We start from the raw sequence: 18,668 nt of genomic DNA, 5'->3' as shown, positions 1-18,668 counted from the left end.
ATAACATAAGAAACTTCTCAGACTTTACATAAAACATAGTGGCGTGTATCCCAACATAAGGAATTTTGGTTGAGAGCCAAAACTGAGTGCGTAGCCACAACAGGAGGCATCTTCTCCATTTGCTGAGAATGTGGAAATCCCACACTATGCTGTGTGTTTTAACATGATCCCAATATGAAGCAAAGAGTGAGTTTATCAGGAGGATGCCTCTGGAATCGAAACTCCTTTCATTTTGCGGTACGGGAATCGAGCGCTGCCAAGTGTGTTCATCAGCAGAAACTGGGAGGAAAAGCTTTAGCAGCCCCCCCCGCCAGATGTGGGCATGGCCGCACGTGCCCACACAAGTATCACTGGGAGCAGAAACTCATCCAGCCCAACACAACGTTTGTTGTTTTGTTTTTCCCCTCTATCATTTTACATGGAATTTATTACTGATGGCTATTCTTCTCCCCAGCCCCCACCTCACCCCCCTTCTGGGCTCTGCTCTAGAGAACGGAAAGATTGGTTTGATCTGATGGAAGACTGACATCAGCGTAAGCCATCTGGCACACAAGATTTCTCTCAGTCATTGGTATTGAAAAGCATGTATTTGTTAAAAACAAATGTAGGAATCAAAGTGGTAAGGACACTTTGACCTTTCAAATAGATTGATGCCTAAAGTATAATAGTAAAACTAATCTGCATGGTTATTTTAAGAATCAAGCTTGAGCTCTAGAAGTAAAATGCAGATTATTTTTTTTCCTCTCTTCCCCAGCGTAAAAAATATGTGAAATTCTATTGCACCTGGGTTGACCAAAAGCCGACGTCCAGAACAAGTGCCACTATAACATCTAGTGACACCCTTGTAGTATTAAGTTACAATATCTTACATAGCACGGAGCTCTCTGCTCCTTGTTCACCAAAAGGTGAGGATGATTTTTCTACATTCAATGTAGACACTATTCAAGACTTTAGAGCAATATGTTCACTGGCTGGCTTTGCTGCTTTTGTTTCTTAAGTAGTAGTATTCTTCTCGCCTGCTTTCAACAGGTACAGACAGTTCTCCATCCAACTCCTGGCCAATGTCAGCCACTCTGAATGTACTTCTTGATTACTACACAGCCGTGTCGAAAAACAGGGCAGGGCATATTTGGTAGAAGTGTCCACGTGTTTGTTTTGGGGTCGTAGGCTTCCATGTTTCCCAGGGCAGGTCCTTCGCTGCTAACGATTCCACCAGTGGCATAAATTTTTCCATCCAGAACCACAGCACTGTATTTTAAAAAAGAAAAAAAAAAGTTTTAGTCTTCTTACCCAACAATTTTCTTTTTAGGCCCAAAACAAACCTAATAATTTGTAACAAGGAGTAAACTATGAATACACCCTTTATTCTTATCTGTATAAAGCTGTGTGGGCATTTTCTCTTCCTTCTCCCTTTCTCTCCCCCAAATGAATTCTTTTTGTGTTCCTGCCAGATAGGTAAAAATGTTGTCTCTAATTAAACAACAAAATTAGTTGAAGAAAGATGCTCTCCAGCGCACATACGGGATCTGCAGCAAATGCAGCAGGATGACATGTCTCTCTAACACCGTGCTCGTGCAAAAGCAATCGAAGCCTCCCCAGACAGTGTGAAATAAACCCTTGCTTCAGGTTACTCCTCTAATCCTCCATGAATGCTGTGAAACAGCGAATAAAAGCCCTGCAAAAAGTGCTCAATTGCCTCAGCCCCTTCCATGGTCACAAAGCCTGGAGGTCCTGTTGACTTGTCCTCCACGTGCACCTGGGAGGGGTGGTGTCAAAAGCCAACCTGGGGCACACGAATCTGATGGTTGGGATGTTCAGCTGAGGGATTGGCAGGGGAGCTATATGCTGGCCTCTCAAAACCCCCCAAAAAACCTTGCTGCTTTTGAAAAATGAAAGTGTTTAAAATCAGACATCTCTTGCAAATCAAGGGTAATGAGACTGGGCTCATCCCGTGGCGCGTAGGCTCTTCTTAGGAGGGAAGGTGCATCGGTGTGAAAGGTATTTGAAAGAAAAATTGTCCTTCGGCCTCTTCTCTTTCTCCTCCCGCTTAACCCCTCGGCCTCTCCAGCAGTCATGTGCAGGGCATGGCACTGGCTTTGGGCTGAAGACGGAAAACGAGGGGCTGGGCTCCCACGTGTGTATTTGGTAAGGGCAGAAGGAAGGCAAAGGCAGCGGACTGCTGGGTGGGATAAGCCTGTGCAGGGCTGCTGTGTTCTCCACGCTGCCTTCCCGCTGCATGAGGGGAACCCAAAAGTGCCAAAGTGGGTTTGCCCTCCAACATTTAAAGAAGTTGTTAAGCTGGATGGGGGTGGGTGGTGGCTCTTCTGGTGACTGGGGTCGATTCCAAGAGGTTTTCTTGGTGGTTGGGTCCCTTCCAAGAGCAGCCTGTGAATGGTTGTGTTGGGAAGGAAAATGGATACTTGGAGAGTGCTTACACACCAGAGGACAGCAGGGAGAAAAAGAGGGAGGAGAAGACAAGAAATTAATTGCAGCCAAGAAGATGGCCTAGATCTAAGAAGCTGGAAAAGGGTAGTAACCTTGTAGGCTTGGTTAAAGCAAAGTTATTTCTTCTAGCTAATCTTGGAGGACCGGGAAGAAGAATGAAAAGTGATACAGGCAAAAGACAGAGAGCGCTGGAAGACCCAGGATGAACCAAGGCTAAAATGGCACCGACAAAACCACGTGTTTCTGCAGAACACAAAACTCAGATGTCCTTGCGGAGAAGCAGAGCCTGAGGTTAAAAATAAACCCACAATGACAACAGTGAGGACTCAAATAAGCCTAGTCCCTGGGTACCGCCAGGAAGTAGGAAATAATGAGAATCTTGTCAAAATAACTGTTAATCTGAAAGGAGGAGGAAGGAGAGAGAGACTTGAAACACTTGATTAGAGCCTATCCACAAATCAGCAGGGCTGGATGATACATAGCCCAGGGTCCTAAGGGAGTTTGCTAATGAACTTACTGAACCACTGGTAATTATTTTTGAAACGTCAGGGAGAAATGGGGAAGAACGAGGACTTTAGTAAACCAAGTGTCATCCTGAAAGATGGCTCTGAAAGAGAACAAGCCCACTTCTGAAGGGTGGGCTCGGGTCCCTACGGCCAGGAGGGAGTGGAGGTGGCAGGACCAGCTGATGCAATAAATCAGACAAATGTGTAAATTAAGCCATGGTTTAGGACTAAGATATTTGTTGGGGGGTGAGAAGCCCATCTCTGTATTGGAATAAGTTACTATTTAAAAGCAAGACAGGCTGAGAATGACAGGTCGCAACATATGGCATAGGGAGAGGGGCAGCATGGTCCCACCCCATGCTGAAACTGTCTCCATGTGGTGGAGGGGCTTCCGAAACCAGCAGGGTGAGAGTTTAGAAATGAGGCTGTGGGGTAGTGGTTGCCCTTTGTGTTTCATTTTGTTTTCTTAATAGTGAAGCTGAAGGAGATGGAAGCTTATTTGAATTGGGATATGATTTGGGATGTGCCAGGCAGAAGAGGATCCAGTGTCAGAGGTGGACTGTGGTATAGAGCGGCTTTGCTGCCTTGGTTCTCTAATGAAATGCTGATTGGTCATTAAAAAAATGCCCCTAATGGTTTAATTTAGCAACTTAATTGAGTGAAGTGGGAAAAAACAAAGAAACTCCCAAAAAAGAAGAAAAGATCCCCAAGAAAGATCTGGCTGCAGAATTATCAATAAAAGGTAATTCAAAGAAGTGCCAGTGTGGTGCATGGAGCCGATGATCAAGGTCCACTGCCCATTACTGGCCTAAGTTTTAACTTACCGATGTAGATGACACCACCTCACACCAGCACAGAAGAGGACCTTAGTGGCTGTTACTGCTCACATTTGGGGCCTGTCTCATACTGCTTGTTACCCGAGGAACCTGCTCTGCACAGAGCTTTTGATCTGGACAGGAAGATGGGGATGGACAGAGGGAGGACTCTGTGCAGAGACCTTTCCGTCTGCAATGTAGGTGACACTGGGAAGAGGAGCCAAGCAACCACCAGCCCTTCCTAGCTGGCTGTGTGCTGCATAGCTGAAGTCTGGCCTTAAGTGCCCAGTATCCCCTTGGGCATCTAGTGTTAGGTCTTTAAACAGGGATGTGGGTGCTCTACAAATTCCACTGTAGTATCTCAGCTGCCCACGTTTCTTCTAGTAAATTCTCCTCTGGGGCATGTTTAGTAGCAGCTACTGTAAGCCAGAGCTGCTGCCACTGTAGAGCAGCCGAGTGGCCAACCCCACCTTTCTGAAACGACCTGGGTCCAGGTCCAGCCCACGCTCTGGATTAGGGGTTACAGCGGTGGGTAAACGTTGCTCTTGTTCTCCAGCACTTGGGCTACGGCACTGAAAGAAATTCATGGCCAGCACCAGAGACAAGCAGCTCAATACTGTAACTTCTCATCATGGTGCTCATGTGTGTGGGAAGAAATGGACGCTGAGTTCCACCCTCTGAAAGACTGTATGTATTTTAAACGGTGATGAGAGTAGCTTCTGCCCCCTCTGCATACAATTCCCATAGGAAAGACTGGCGTAAGGCTTCGCTTGTGAGCCATGCCTCGGGTTGAGAACGACAGGGAGCTACTCCTGCTATCAAGGACTAGGCAGTTCTAAGTACGCAGCAGGTACTTACGTGTGCAGGGGACTTTGGAGACATTCAGGCATCTCCAGCGCTAGAGGGAGAGGTAGGTACTTAAGACCAATTAGGAATTTAGTCCTAGATTGCTGCTACTTTCTAGTATTAGGACAATCACTGCTAATTTCTGGGACCTTAGGGAATAGGAAACTCAAGTAGGCTCTAAAACCTTGAGGAAAGTGAGTGGAAAAGAGTATGCTCGTTGCTCTCTCTTCATTACTGTGACAATATTTCTTTTCTCCCCTCCCTTCCATCTCGTCAGCTGTAAAAACATCGTTACCAAGGCTGACGTACAAAGAAAGAAATAATTACAATAATTAGGATGCGAGTTTATTGCTTGGTGCCATTAATCCTGAGAGATAAAATGATTACAGGCTGTCAGAGCCTGGGAAGGAGGGAAGCTCCGCACTGCAGAGCCTCACTGCGAGGACACAAAACCTGCGGCACCTTCAGGCGCAGCGAACTCCCCAGCTAAGGAGCAGCCAGACCTTCATCTCTCCAGCAGCATACCTGAGGTGAAGGTAATCGGCGTCAAAATGGAGGTCGCTTCATCCACTCCTTCCAGGAAAATATGTTTCAGCATTTTGCAAATTATTACCCGGCAGGTTAACGACCCTGCTTTCTACTCCCTGGGTAATTACTGCAGTTTACTAGAGAGGCTTCACCTATAGCCCTGCGGCCAAGTCACTCGAGGTGCCAGGGCATCCTCCCTTGCCCAAACCACGAGCAGTGTCAGAGGATCACGCTGTGACTATCCCTCGACACTGCCACCGCCAGTCCAGTCCATCTGCTGACCTCCATGAAGCTATGAATCACACTCCTAAGAAAATCCCAACAAGGCTGAGGGGCACCAAGGGCTGGTGGGGACCTGACTGTATGCGATTGGAGTGCTTGTGTAAACTGAACACCCTTTAAATCTCTCCTCTGCCTACCCACCTTGCAGTCCTTCCCCAGCTTGAATGAACAGGTGGCAGAGAAGATCCCTCTCTGACAGCTGGCCATTAAAGGACTTGATGGACAAAGGGAATAATTGAATAATTGAACCAACCAAAATAACCAAGTGGCTGGTGACAGCCAACATGGCTTCACTAGGGGCAAGTTGTGCCTGACTAATTTAGTGGCCTTCTACGACAAAGCTACAGCGCTGGTTGATGTGGGTAAAGCAACGGATGTTCTTTTCCTAGACTTGTGCAAGGCGTTTGACACTGTCCCACATGACATCCTTGTCTCTAAAATGGAGAGACACGGATTTGACAGATGGACCACTCAGTGGATAAAGAACTGGCTGGATGGTTGCACTCAAAGAGTTGTGGTCAATGGTGCGATGTCTACATGGAGACCAGTGTCAAGCGGTGTCCCTCAGGGGTCTGTTCTGGGTTCGGTGCCATTCAACTTGTGTCAGCATTGAGTATACGGCATTGAGTGCACCCTCAGTAAGTTTGCCGATGACACCAAGTTGTGTGGTGCCGTGGACTCACTTGAGGGAAGAGATGCCATCCAGATGGACCTTGATAGGCTTGAGAATGGGGCCAGTGCTAACTGCATGAGCTTCAACAAGTCAAAATGCAAGGTCCTTCACCTGGGTCAGGCCAATCCTAGGCACAAATCCAAACTGGGCACAGAGTGGGTTGAGAGTAGCCCTGAAGAGAAGGATTTGGGGGTATTTATAGATGAGAAGCTGAACATGAGCTGGGATGTATCAAGAGAAGCGCGGTCAGCAGCTCAAGAGAGGTGATTCTCCCCCTCTACTCTGCTCTCGTGAGACCCCACCTCGAATACTGCGTCCAGTTCTGGTGTCCCCACCATAAGAGAGACATAGATGTGTTGGAGCGTGTTCAGAGGAGGGCCACAAAGATGATCCAGGGTCTGGAGCACCTCTGCTACGAGGACAGGTTGCGGGAGCTGGGATTGTTCAGCCTTGAAAAGAGAAGACTTCGGGGGGACCTAATAGCTGCCTTCCAATACCTGAAGGGAACTTACAGGAAGGCTGGAGAGGGACTTTTTCCAAGAGTGTCCACTGATAGGACAAGGGGAAATGGGTTTAAGTTGAAGGAGAACAGATTTACATTAGATCTTAGGAAGAAATTCTTCAGTATGAGGGTGGTAAGACTTTGGAATAAATTGCCCAGAGAAGTTGTGGATGCCCCCTCCCTGGAGGTGTTCAAGGCCAGGTTGGACGGAGCCTTGAGTAGCCTGGTCTAGTTGAGAGACGTTCCTGCCCATGACAGGGAGGTTGGATTAGATGATCTCTTGAGGTCCCTTCCAGCCTATGCCATTCTATGATTCTATGAATCATAAAATCATAGAACAACCCAGGCTGGAAGGACCTCAAAAGATCATCTTGTCCAACCTTTAGTGGGAAAGGGACACTAGATGAGATTATTTAACACCCTGTCTAATTGCATCTTGAAAACTTCTAGTGATGGGGACTCCAGCACATCCCTGGGGGGCTTATTCCAGTGGATGATTGTTCTCACTGTAAAAAATTCTTACATTGAGATGAAACCTCTCCTGGGCAACTCGTATCCATTGCCCCTTGTTCTTCACGTGGCTTCTTGTGAAGACAGAGCCTTTGTCCTCCTTGTAGATACCCTTTAACTGCTGGAATACGGTGTGAGGTTCCCCCTGAGCCTTCTATTCTCCAGGGAGAAGAGACCTAACTCCTTCAGTTCTTCCTCCCAGGGCAGGTTCTCCAGCCCTTTGATCATCTTTGTGGCCCTCCTTTGGACCCTCTCCAGTCTGTCCATGTCTTTTTGTGAATTGTGGGGACCAGAAGTGGACACAGTGCGGCCTGACAAGCGCTGAGCAGAGTGGGATGATCACATCTCTGTCTAAGCTAGTAACGCCCCTGGTGATGCAGCCCAGCATCTGATTTGCCTTTGTTGCTGCATTTGACTTTGCACTGCTTTTAAATCCACTTTTTTTAATCACACCTGAGCATCAGCCCCGCTGTCTGCTCAATTGCTTGATGTCTCTGCAAACCCGGCCCTACCTGTGCTCCAGCTCAGGCATGGAGCACCAGGGCTTGGCACACATGAGCTGAGGCCCCTGCTCAGGTTGCTCAGCTGCCATTCACTTGGTGACCACCATCCCACCAAGAGCCTTATGGACCCTTCCCTTTTCATTCAAAATTGTCTTATAGTGAAAGTCTCCTGATGGGCAATAATTTGGAAGCAACCCAAAATGAGGGATGTCAGGGCCTCTTTTCTGTAGTGTTTGAGAGCGAAGTGCCTGGGAGCTCCTGCTCCAGTCCTTCTCTCTCCTAGTCGTGATGGCTAGACACAGCACCAAGCAGTGGGACTGCCAGCAAAGTTTGTTAATTTTGATTATTATTATTTTAAAATTTCCTGCTTAGTCCTAAAGATCACATCAGCTTTACCAGGAAATGTTAAAAAGGAAAAAAAAACCTTTAAAATCCTATCTTGTAATGTCTAGGGTTGTAAAAGAGATTTGAAGCAACTGAATTAGCATGTTGTTTTGATTCCTGGAAACTTAATATCTTCTGAGTCCACAAACAAAGCTCCTCTCCTCACTCCTGCCTATGCATGCACACATGCTCACTAATTTATTTGGAGCAGCTTCATAAAGGTTATTAAATATTATCAGTTAGACACAGAATCTGCTTAGAAGTAGAAAAAAAAAAAATCCCCACATTTATTAGACAATGGATTTCCTTCCTGGCCTAAGATTTCAGCAGGGCTTTACTGGAGGTGGAACTGAACAATGCTTGCCAAGTGGGTGGAGATGAGGAAAGCGTGCTGGGTACCAGCTACCATGGGTAGAGGCTCCAGGCAGAGCTGCAAGTGCCCTGTGTCCTGGTTTCGGCTGGGACAGAGTTAGTTCTTATTAGCAGCTAGAAGAGCTCCATGTTTTGGTTTTATTCTGGGACTCGTTGACAGCGCAGAAGAACATTGGCAGCGCACTGATGTTTATAGTTGGCACTGAGACCTCAAGGACTTTTCAGCTTCCCGTGTTCTTGCCAGTGTGTAGGAGCACAACAGGCTGGGGGGTGCATGGCCGGGACAGAGGGCCCACAACTCTCCTTATCATTTGACTTTAGACTTAGGACTGAGGGCTAAATTGGCCATTGAAGTATTCCATATCATGCAGCGTCATGTCCAGTGTATAGATGAGGGTTGACTGGAAAAGAGAGGCCTCTTCTCTTCCAGGGGTTCTCACTCTCGGAGTGCGCTCGCTCTCTCTCTCTCATTCTCTTTTCAGGCTTCTCGCTCATCCAGGATTGTGGTATCAGGACGCCAGGACAGGTGTTGGTCACCGGGTGGTGAGCAATTACACTGTGTATCCCTTCTTTGTATATATTGTTATCATGATACGTATATAGATATTCATATATTATTATTATTATTATTTGTTCTTAACTTACAAGCCTCTTTCCCTTTTCCTCTTTAATTCCCCATTCCCTGGGGGTGGGAGAGGGTGAGCGAGTGGCTGTGTGGTGTCTAGTTGCCAGCTGGGCTAAACCACGACACCCCATAAGTTTTTGGTTCGACTGGGAACCTTCAGGGAAACCTGCACGGTGGTTCGCGACACCGAAGTGAAAGGCATCGCCGCCTTCTCCGTGAGGGATGGTGTTCAGGGTGCCAAAGTGTTGTCCTGATTTTGCTCAGCAGTGCTGACAACCTCCGTGGTTATTCGCGGCCGGGTTGGCAGCCAGGTTGTTATGTTTGAGAGGGCTTGAGCTTGGGTGGCTGCGTTGTGCTGCCAGAGATGTCATCTTCACAATGAGATGGATAAATGACGGTCCAGATTAGTCATGGTCAATTAGGAGGATATCATGCCACTTCTTGGAGCGGGATTATTAGTGTGGGTGTTTTGGCCAAGCTCCAGTTATATTCTCCCCTACTCTGCGAGCACTTTCCCTTGCTAATGATCCAAAACCATCATGTGGCATTGTTACTTGTTGCTGAAAAACAGCAATGTTTTATTCCAAAGTCCGTCGCACATCAGTAACGGCCCGAGTGCCCTGTCTGTATCAGTTACGCTTTAATGCACACCGAAATCCTTCATGTCATCAACTGCTACAGAAATTATTGCTATTAGTCTGGTGCAGCAGTTCTCATCTGCTGCTTGTGAGCATAGTTCCAGCCACACGTTCCTTTCCAGATATGCTGGAAGATTTCGGTTTTTCCCTTCTGGACCACAAACACTTCCAGCTGCAAATGCTGCCTGCTGAACAGACCAGCCTTTACGTCTGCAGGCTTGAGAAATGCATGGCCATTAAGGAACTGTGCTCAGTAATAGCTTCACCTGGGAATATCCGTCCAAACAAGCTGTGCTCAAACCCCTTCCAGTGCCTGGAGTTACCACGAACTTTGCAACGAGGGAAGGAATCAGCTGGGGGAGTCTGCGGCTGGTGCTGTGTATTAGCAATGCCTGGTAGTTAAGCACAGGAGTCACCATGCTTCGCTGTTCAAGAACAAGGGCTTATTTAAAAAGAAGAGAGGGGGGAAAAAATAATCCACAGATGGACCCTGTTTTTTGTGCTGTTACAGCCTGAGTCGAAGTTTTATTAAAGATTTCCATTCGGCAGAACCATCTAATAAATCTTACTGGTTAACAGTCAGAGGAGGAGGAAGAAAATGCTTTTCTGGTGTCTGTTGGGAATTGCTGGTACTAAATTAGCTGCTCTGGAATTATTGCTGGCACCATCACGCTGCCGCTGTTGCCCCGTGGAGGCTCTCTGTAGCACTCGCCTGTTTGCACGCTGCCTGCATCCTAAACAAGCAGAATATGGAATTTTTAATCATGCACAGCAACGCGCTTGGTATTCTTTTTGCTTGTGGAAAAACAAACCCTTGAAGGGCATTGCGGGAAGGGAAAGTGCCCGCCTGTAAAGGGAGGGCCCTCCAGCGCTGGAGGAGAGGGATGAATTCGTAAATCTTTCTGGAGGGAGGTGTCCAGCAGAGCACGGTGTGATCACCTCAGCTCTGCATCCCTGTTGGCTGCCGTCTGCCGTCACCGCCTCCAAAGATCCCGCAAACCTGGAGCTGCCAAGCTGAGATGGGGTCCGTGTGGCAAACAGGACACGCTTGCCTGATGTTTGGGAAATGTCAAATATGTCCCTCACCCTCACACATTGCGTGGCAGATGTTCAAGACCTGCAAGTGAACTCTTGGTGAATTTTACAATGCTTCAGGGATATTATCGCTCTTTGTCTGCTGGACACCACCCCTCAAAGGGTTAATTCTAGGTCAACACGAATTTCTTATTGACTTCCATCAGACTGGGCTTAATCTGAAAATGATGGTCAATTTGCTCTTCTGTTGATTGTGAGCTGGAGACCTGAACCATTTCTTTTTAATTTTTCATTAAAAGTAATTTAACTTGATATTAAAACCATTTGAATGGACCTTAAATTTTGCACATGTGGGGAACATCACACGCTTTTCTTCTCCCTGTGCTCGAAGCCGTCATGCTCCCTAGTCACCAACGTGTAGAAACAGTGCGGATAGAAATAAAAGTGATGCGGTCAAGATTTTTCCCAGCAAATTCAGTATCGAGTGATTCCTGGTGAGAAGAGATCGATAGCATGCAGTTAATTTTTAAGTTGTTTATGTTGCTGCTTTTAAACCATGTTCTTTGTGATCCATGCTAATGAGTGGAATGAGGAATTTATAGATTCATAGACTAAGGTCAGAAGGGATCTCTGTGCTTAGTTAATCTGAGCTGGTGTATACACAGGCCATGGACTTTTCCCCAGGCAGCATCTCTCTTGGAAACGTATCTAATCTCCACTTAAAAACAGTGAGCGTTGGTGAGCTCGCCCCTCCCTCGCTGGTGCGCTGTTTAATTATCGCTGCTGTTGGGAAAGTGCCTCACTTCAAGGCTGAGATGTGTAACTTGACTTTCGAGCCCTCCTAACCTGCTACGCCTTTGTCTGCGAGACTGAAAGCTTTTCCACTTGCTCCCAGTGATGGAGTCACCTCTCAGCTTTTCTTTGATACACTCCTTAAATTTCATGTCAAAGATTTGATTTGCAACCCGGGTCGTTTTTGCTGCTTCCCTTTGAACTTCTGCTGATATTTCCACATGTTGATGCGTGGGCCCAAGACCTGCGTTCACCTTGCCAGCGCCGTACGCAGCAGCGCTCCCTCTTCCCAGCTTCAACTTGTTTTCGTTTCGGTGTTGTGGCTCATATTATATATCCAATATCGCATTGACCTTTCATCCACCGCATTGCGATGAGAGCTCGTGTTGTGTAGCTCTGAGCAGGCTCCTCTGTGTCCTCCTCCGAGTGCCTGACTCGTGGAGGGGAGCAGGGCTGTGCTGCAGGTACAGCCCACAATTGTGCTTCCTCCATGTATTACTTTGCATTTAAAATGCCGCTGCTGCTAGCTCGTCTGGCTGAGACATGCAGATAACTGGCTGGAATAGCTCCTTCTGCAACATTTTTTTAGCCACCAAGTGTTACACCACCTGCAACCTTTACCGGGGGACGTTTTCTATTACCTGGATTGTTGGTAGATATGTTAAATAGCATGGAAGAAGAATTGCGACTGGCGGCCGTGCTCAATGATATCTTCTCATTAACAACTACATTTTGAGATCTGTCAGTGAAGCAGATTTAATCTCTCTAATGTGTGCCTTGTTAATTCCATATAATACCAGCCAAATACCTTGGAGAAATCGCAGTACAGTATAGCATCACAGTTGTCTTTAGCAGCCAGGCGTGTTTTATTAAAAACCAAAACAAAGAACTCAATTTCCCCCCAAAAAAGCAAAAGACAACAAGCTGGCTTAACAAGACTCATTTTCCAGGAAGGCACATTGACTGCTGTTCATTATGTTATTAGTATCTAGTTATTTGTTGATGAAATCCCAAATTAAGCACTCTGGTATTTTGCAGAGGACCAACATCAGGCTAAGTGGTCTCACTTAGCCTGACGTTGGTACTTTGCAAAATTAATTGCTACGCTGCAATTCTCCCCTTCACCTTTTCAAAATACGGAAACACTTTGGAATGCCCTGATCCATCCTGAACCGTAAGAGTTATTAAAAATCAACAGTAGTGATTCAATCAGCTTCTCAGTGAAGTCTCTAAAGACGCCTGCATCTAAGACTGCCGGGTTTCCTGATTTGAGAACTTAATTTCTGACCTTTTTCATTCACATCTTTCCTTGCTGACAACAGTGACCGCTTTTGGTTCCTCACAGCAGAATATGGAACCAAACCTCCTTGCTTCCTTCCCAATATAGATGAGAAATATCCGTCCGATAGATCCGTGCTACGCTACTACCTCATCAGCCTCATCAGCAATGGTTTTATAACTGATGAAAATTATAAATTTGATCCCAAGAAGTTTAAAGTACCTTTCTTTTTGCTCCCATTAGTACTTCACTCGTTCCCTCGGCCTCCTGTAGCAGCAGCCACTTTTTAACCTATTTGTTACTGCTAACCTCCTGTTTTCCCTCTTTCCACACATACTGTTTTATTTAGGTTTTGTCATAGATTTTACATTTCCTTTTGGCTGAAATATTTTCCCTAGCACATTTAAGAGTTTTTGAAATTGTGCCTTTTTTGGCATCCAGTTGGGATGTACTGAACTATTCCTTTTTTCAGTGACTATCTCACTATAACTGTAGGTTTCCAGTCCACTGTTGTTTTAGGCTTTGGAAAAAAATATTAATTTAAAAGTTTGATGTTGCTTTTTACTGATAGGTGTCATATTCTATTTAAGCAAGTTTATTACAGTGCCTAGGCACCATCAGCTAATAGTTAGGTCACCAGTTTACTCTCCTTGGTCCATCACAAGGTCTCCCACTGGATTCCCTCTGCAGGGCGCAGAGCAAAGCATTCCTTCATGTTAGAAACCCTGGGAATTTTTCAGGTGAGATGCTCAGCCAACATCCCCTAGTTGAAATCACCCAAGCAATTTCTCTTCTAGCATGTTCCAGATACTTAATTAACAGATTTTTGTTATGTTTTACATAGAGAAATTCAAAGAGCAGTTCATCCCTCTCTATGGGATGATACAGGAATGTATCAAATGTGTAAGTCCCTCGCATTCCATTTTACTGGTTAGGGCTCTAATCCCAAGCTGCATCGTATTCTTTATTTCTGGCTTTCAGAAGAAAAATATCATTATCAGCTGCCTAAGCACTGCAGGCTTCGCCTCCTGCTAAAGCAGAGGGACAAGGAAGACTTGACCTCAGCTCGGGACACACACGACCACAGACGTCTGAGATGGAGCTGGCTGCTCCGATCCCTTTACTTACAACAAAATAGGCTTCAGCAGCCAAGGGAAGGTGCTCCCTAAATTAATAAAAGAAAGGGGGAAAAATGGACAAAACCAGATAAAACAGCAAAAAACAAAGAAACTGAGCACGCTTACTTAAAAAGGAATTTCCTCATCTCCACTAAAGTGGAAGGTTTTTCAACTGTAGGATGGGGGCTAGGGACACCCCTGGGGCAAGGAGCAGGGCTGCTGGCTGAACATTTGGGAGATACGGGTCCATTGTGGGCCCAGCTGCTGCCCCATCGATGCCATCGCTCCCATCCTGGCTGGTGTTTCACTCAGGTGCTCGCCTGGCACAACACAACCCCTCTGTCCTGATTTTGCTCAGTGCCTCCAGATGCTGCTGCATCAGACATGGATAACAAACCCACCCAGCACCCGCCGCCGCCCACCGCAGTGTTTGTGGTCCAGCGATGGCTTTTCCCCGTGAAACCAATAGCTCGGCCAGTCCCCAGCACGGGGATCGGCTCTGCAAGGGGCTGGCGCTGTACAAAGCCTGAAACGAGCCCGTCTTTCTGTAACAGCCACATACACTTTTTAAAAGGCCTTTAAGTTCTGCCAGTACCTGTGATGGGTGCCAAGTTTTATTTTTGTCAGCCAATTTGGGAAGTTTGTTAAACCTGTGAACGGGATGGGGGAAGCGAGCCCAAAAAGCAATCAAAAGCACGTAATAAATAATAATTAATATCACTGTGTGGTGCTTACTCAGTACTTTTTGCCCTTTCAAGGATCTTTTAGCTAGTCAGCAAAAACATGTTCCACGTTACGGTGCTCTCTCCTATGGCACGTATTTATCATCCTCCGGTTACACATAGCCAACTGAGGAGAACAGCGTTCCTGTAGTCACTGGAGGAGCCCAACACACGTCCCTCCCCACAACCCATCGCGCCTGAACGTGAGGAGACACGTGAACCATGGTAGGGTCCTGGATGTGCACTTTGGGAAATGCTGTGTCCCTGAACACGTACAAAAAATTGATGAGGAAAAACCCCAGATTCTACACACCTCCCTCCCCCTCTCCCCTTCACTCTTAGGTTGTATTAGCTTATTTATCAGCAGAAAATGTTAAGGCACCAGTAATTCAGTTTTAATGGTTTTTCTCACCTGCAGAACTGCCTGGAGTGGTTCATGTTGGGACCTGCTTTAATATTGCCTTTCTCTGGGTCATAGATGGTGGTTGCTCGTGCATAAGCTCCTCCAAGAATAAAGATGAACCCATTGAGAGTGACTGCAGGAGCATATTTGTTATCTGTCAATGGAAAGCAACACTGAGATCAGTTTTAGGCTCAGGTTTGGAGACTGGTTTTTTATTTATACATTCCCCTTATTTATAGATAGGTCACGTTTCTCTAAACCTCCAAGGCTAAGGAAAGAAAAATGAGGAAACCTTTCCTGGTTTTGTTCTTCTCTCTCCAAGTTCTCAAAGGCACTTTTAAAGTTCATCAGTCCTTCATCCCCCAGTACGCGCCTCCCTCTAAACTGGTAAAGTGCAATTATCCTCTCCCGAAGCCTAATGGAGTCACTGTGAAAGCTCCACTCTTACACATGAAATTAAGATGTCAAGTTGTTTCAGAATTTTGAATTGCTGCAAATTTTAACTCAGATGCGTCCCATGCCTGTGCAGCAGCTATGTACAGAAGAAACCCACAGTGCAGAGACCTGCTTAATAATATCCAGTAGTTGATTCTCTTTTGTATTCTGCTTTTGCTTGTGGGAAGGTCACCCACATAATCCACAAGATTTTCTGAGACCCCATTTATTTTCCCGTTCATCTGTCTCATAAATTCACCTGCTTTTTCACTTTCAGATGTGTGCGTACCTCCAAGCAGTCCTGTATTTTGGCAACGAACTGTGTGAGGTTGGAGTTTGAAATTGTGCAAGTCTCTTCTCCTAAGTCAAGTTTGATTGGACATTCCAAGGATGCTTTAGAATTCTTGTGTTAGCTGCGGCATTATTAGAGATATTGGTAAAACTAACCACAAATTATCGAATAAAATAATTCTAATTTAATTAGTTGAATTGCCCCGTATGCTGCTAGCACACCATATGCACATTATTAAATATGAGCCAGTTGGGCTGAAATTTCTCACGATGGTGTCTGTCTTGATGCAATACATTTTTTTTTAATCAACATTTCCGTGAAACCAATCGGCAATGTCTGGGAACAAAAGACAGGAAAATACACTGCTTTATTTGAGTTAAAATAAACCTCGCAACCAGTTCTCTAAGGAGCACGAGCCTAAGCCCTTTGGGGCATGAAGCAGACCTTTCCTGGATGGCTACCCTGGTGTGAGGGGACACTTCTATAAAAATTAACGGTATCTAGCTATATGTTAAAAGCTTCTCCAAAAATCTGCATTTTTCTATGCTCAGAAAAGGGTGATCCTCTTGCATCTCTAGTGGACAATCAGCCTGGACACAGTCCTGCTGCCTTCAGCCCCTGCAACCCTCCTCCCGAGTGCGGGGAGTCAGGGCTGCATGCTGCAGAGGTGCGATATCATCTTTACTGTGCTCTTCCATCTCTGATAACGGCCTCTACATAACATTGAAGGGGTCTTTATGTTCCTCCCAGACCTACGACTGTGTCCTTTTAGGAACACAGAAAGAGATGGGCTTAAATTAGCCCCAGCAGCTTTACTTTTAGCATTTGCTTACCTCTTGCATGGCTGGTGTTGTAACTCTGAAGTTCTTGTAAAACCACCTTATTCCACGAAATATTTAACATGAGATTTAATTTGACATGAATTAAGCAAAAGCTGATGTATTCCTCCAGAAGAGAGGTAATTTCCTTAACTGGGGTTTGAATTGGTAAACTAGAAGGAAAATAATGAGTTTGTGGTGTCTGCTTCTGTTCCAGCCTGACCATGGGATGAGTCTGGCTCAGTTCATCTCACCCTATGTCGGTGCATGGCCAGGGGGATGTATGGGGGTGCAGCACCCAGTGTGAAAACAGACAACACATGTTATGGGTTAAAGCTGGGCTTCTATTATGCTGAGTATCTACAGGCATATGTCAAAAAACCACGGATGTATTAGGAAAATGTCACTGATCCTTGGGAACAGATGGGAAGAAACTAATTCATCCAGAAAATAGAACAAGGAGTATTCAGTTTCTTCTCGGTGCCACTAAGCCACTATAATTCATCAGAAAGACTTATCTGTCCTAACAACCCGTCTCACATCCCTTTCCAAATCAGACTTGCATATGTGACATTTTTTCCAGTTGACACTCATCAGAAATTTTCCTTATTTAATTATCACATCTTCTTGTTTTTTTTTTTTTTCCTTCCACTGGCACTGTTTTGCAGAAGAATGATACTCTTTTGCATAAAAAAAAAAAACCCTCAGCTCCCAAATCTCACAGGGAAATTATTTGGGGCTCCCTCAAGGCAGAAACAGCGACGTCTCAGGAGACTGAATCACTGACTTCACATTCCTTTTTGTTAAAGAAAGAGGAGGAAACCCCTTGGTTATTTTTATAGTGACTTTCTTTTTTCTTTTCAAATAGGCAGACAGTCCGATACTCTTTTTCTTTCTTTATTTTAAGAGGCAATCATGTTTGATTCTCATCAATTTTTCAATACATCACCTATCTGCTGTCTTTTTACTGCTTTTGGCTTTTGCTACAATGTCATAAATTGGTATAAAGTAAGCCTGAGATAGATAGAGAAACTGAGAAATCTCTGCTGTTTCTTTCAGGAAGGGAGAAGTTCACAGTAAACAGTCTCCTGATCCTGATGAAGATATGGCTCAAAGACACAAGGGACACCCCTCCAGAGACAGGTAGAGAGAAAACTGTGTGTTTTGGTTTTGTTTTGTTACCATGGAGGCAGAAATTGTTCACAGATACAGGGAGCTTGGAAAACTCAAGCTGTCATTCCTGCTACCTAGGTGTGGATGACCACCTTCAGTCTTTAACCTTACTTCATCCCAGGTGCTATCCACACTCTCCCCTTGTTGTTGTCCTTTCCAGGCCTTTGGTAACCTCATGTGAAAACTCAAGAGACTCCAACTTCTGCTGCTCTAAGTCCTTAACAAGCTCATAGTGCAAGGTCAGTGGTTGGGGAGCTTAATTTTGCAAAAGCATGTTCTGGCTGGGCTTTTTGGTCAATGCCACTGGGCATGAACACGAGCTTCTATGGGTCAGAGACTGACTGTAGGATACAGCGGGGACACTGGTTATTTCTAAAGTCTGCCAGAGGGAAGGAAGAGAGGGGAGAGGAAGCATGGTAACAGAGAAGCAGCCTCCTTTCTCCTCCAAAATTCAAGTGTTGGGGCTGTTGGATACAGTAATCTATTTCAAGCTGGAAAATCTCAAATGAGATTTGTCCAGGACAACAAGCACACTTGAGTTTAAAAGGTAGAATAAATGTAAAGGAAATAATAGATAAAAGGTTCTCTTCTCTCCAAGTGGATAACATCATAGCATCACTCTCCTTTGCTCTTGCTATAGGAAAATACACAAGTATTTCTATTCTAGTGACAGGTCATTGCGGGAAGGGGTATGCACTCAACGACAACCCTTGAGCCGGGGCGTACTTCACATGGGGTAGACAATTCAACCTACCGATGTGCTCCTCACTTAGTAACGACAGTGTGCTGTCCGTGATGTGTTCGTATCTCTCGGTACATTACATGATCAAGTAGCACAGTCCTGCTTTCCTTTCCATGATTGCTTAAAGATCTTATGTTGCCTTCCAGTAAAGCACTCGGTCAGAGCCCGACGTGGCATTACAATGAATGGCGGCAGCACTTCATATGGAAACAGGTTATTAAAACCAAACT

General features: G+C 45.6%; 1 protein-coding gene across 1 annotated transcript in view; it reads right to left on the bottom strand.

The window, feature by feature from the left end:
• Positions 1-1,064: 1,064 nt before the first annotated feature.
• The window catches only part of KLHL29 (kelch like family member 29), a 259,548-nt gene continuing 241,944 nt past the window's right edge, over positions 1,065-18,668 (bottom strand). The window contains 2 exon segments of the mRNA XM_086623548.1: positions 1,065-1,248; positions 14,988-15,132. Coding sequence (XP_086479674.1) covers positions 1,065-1,248; positions 14,988-15,132 — 329 coding nt within the window.

Source organism: Tauraco erythrolophus, chromosome 2 (genome assembly GCF_009769465.1).
Source record: "Tauraco erythrolophus isolate bTauEry1 chromosome 2, bTauEry1.pri, whole genome shotgun sequence".
NCBI classification, from domain to species: Eukaryota; Metazoa; Chordata; class Aves; order Musophagiformes; family Musophagidae; genus Tauraco; species Tauraco erythrolophus.
This window is presented reverse-complemented; position numbering and strand designations above follow the sequence as displayed.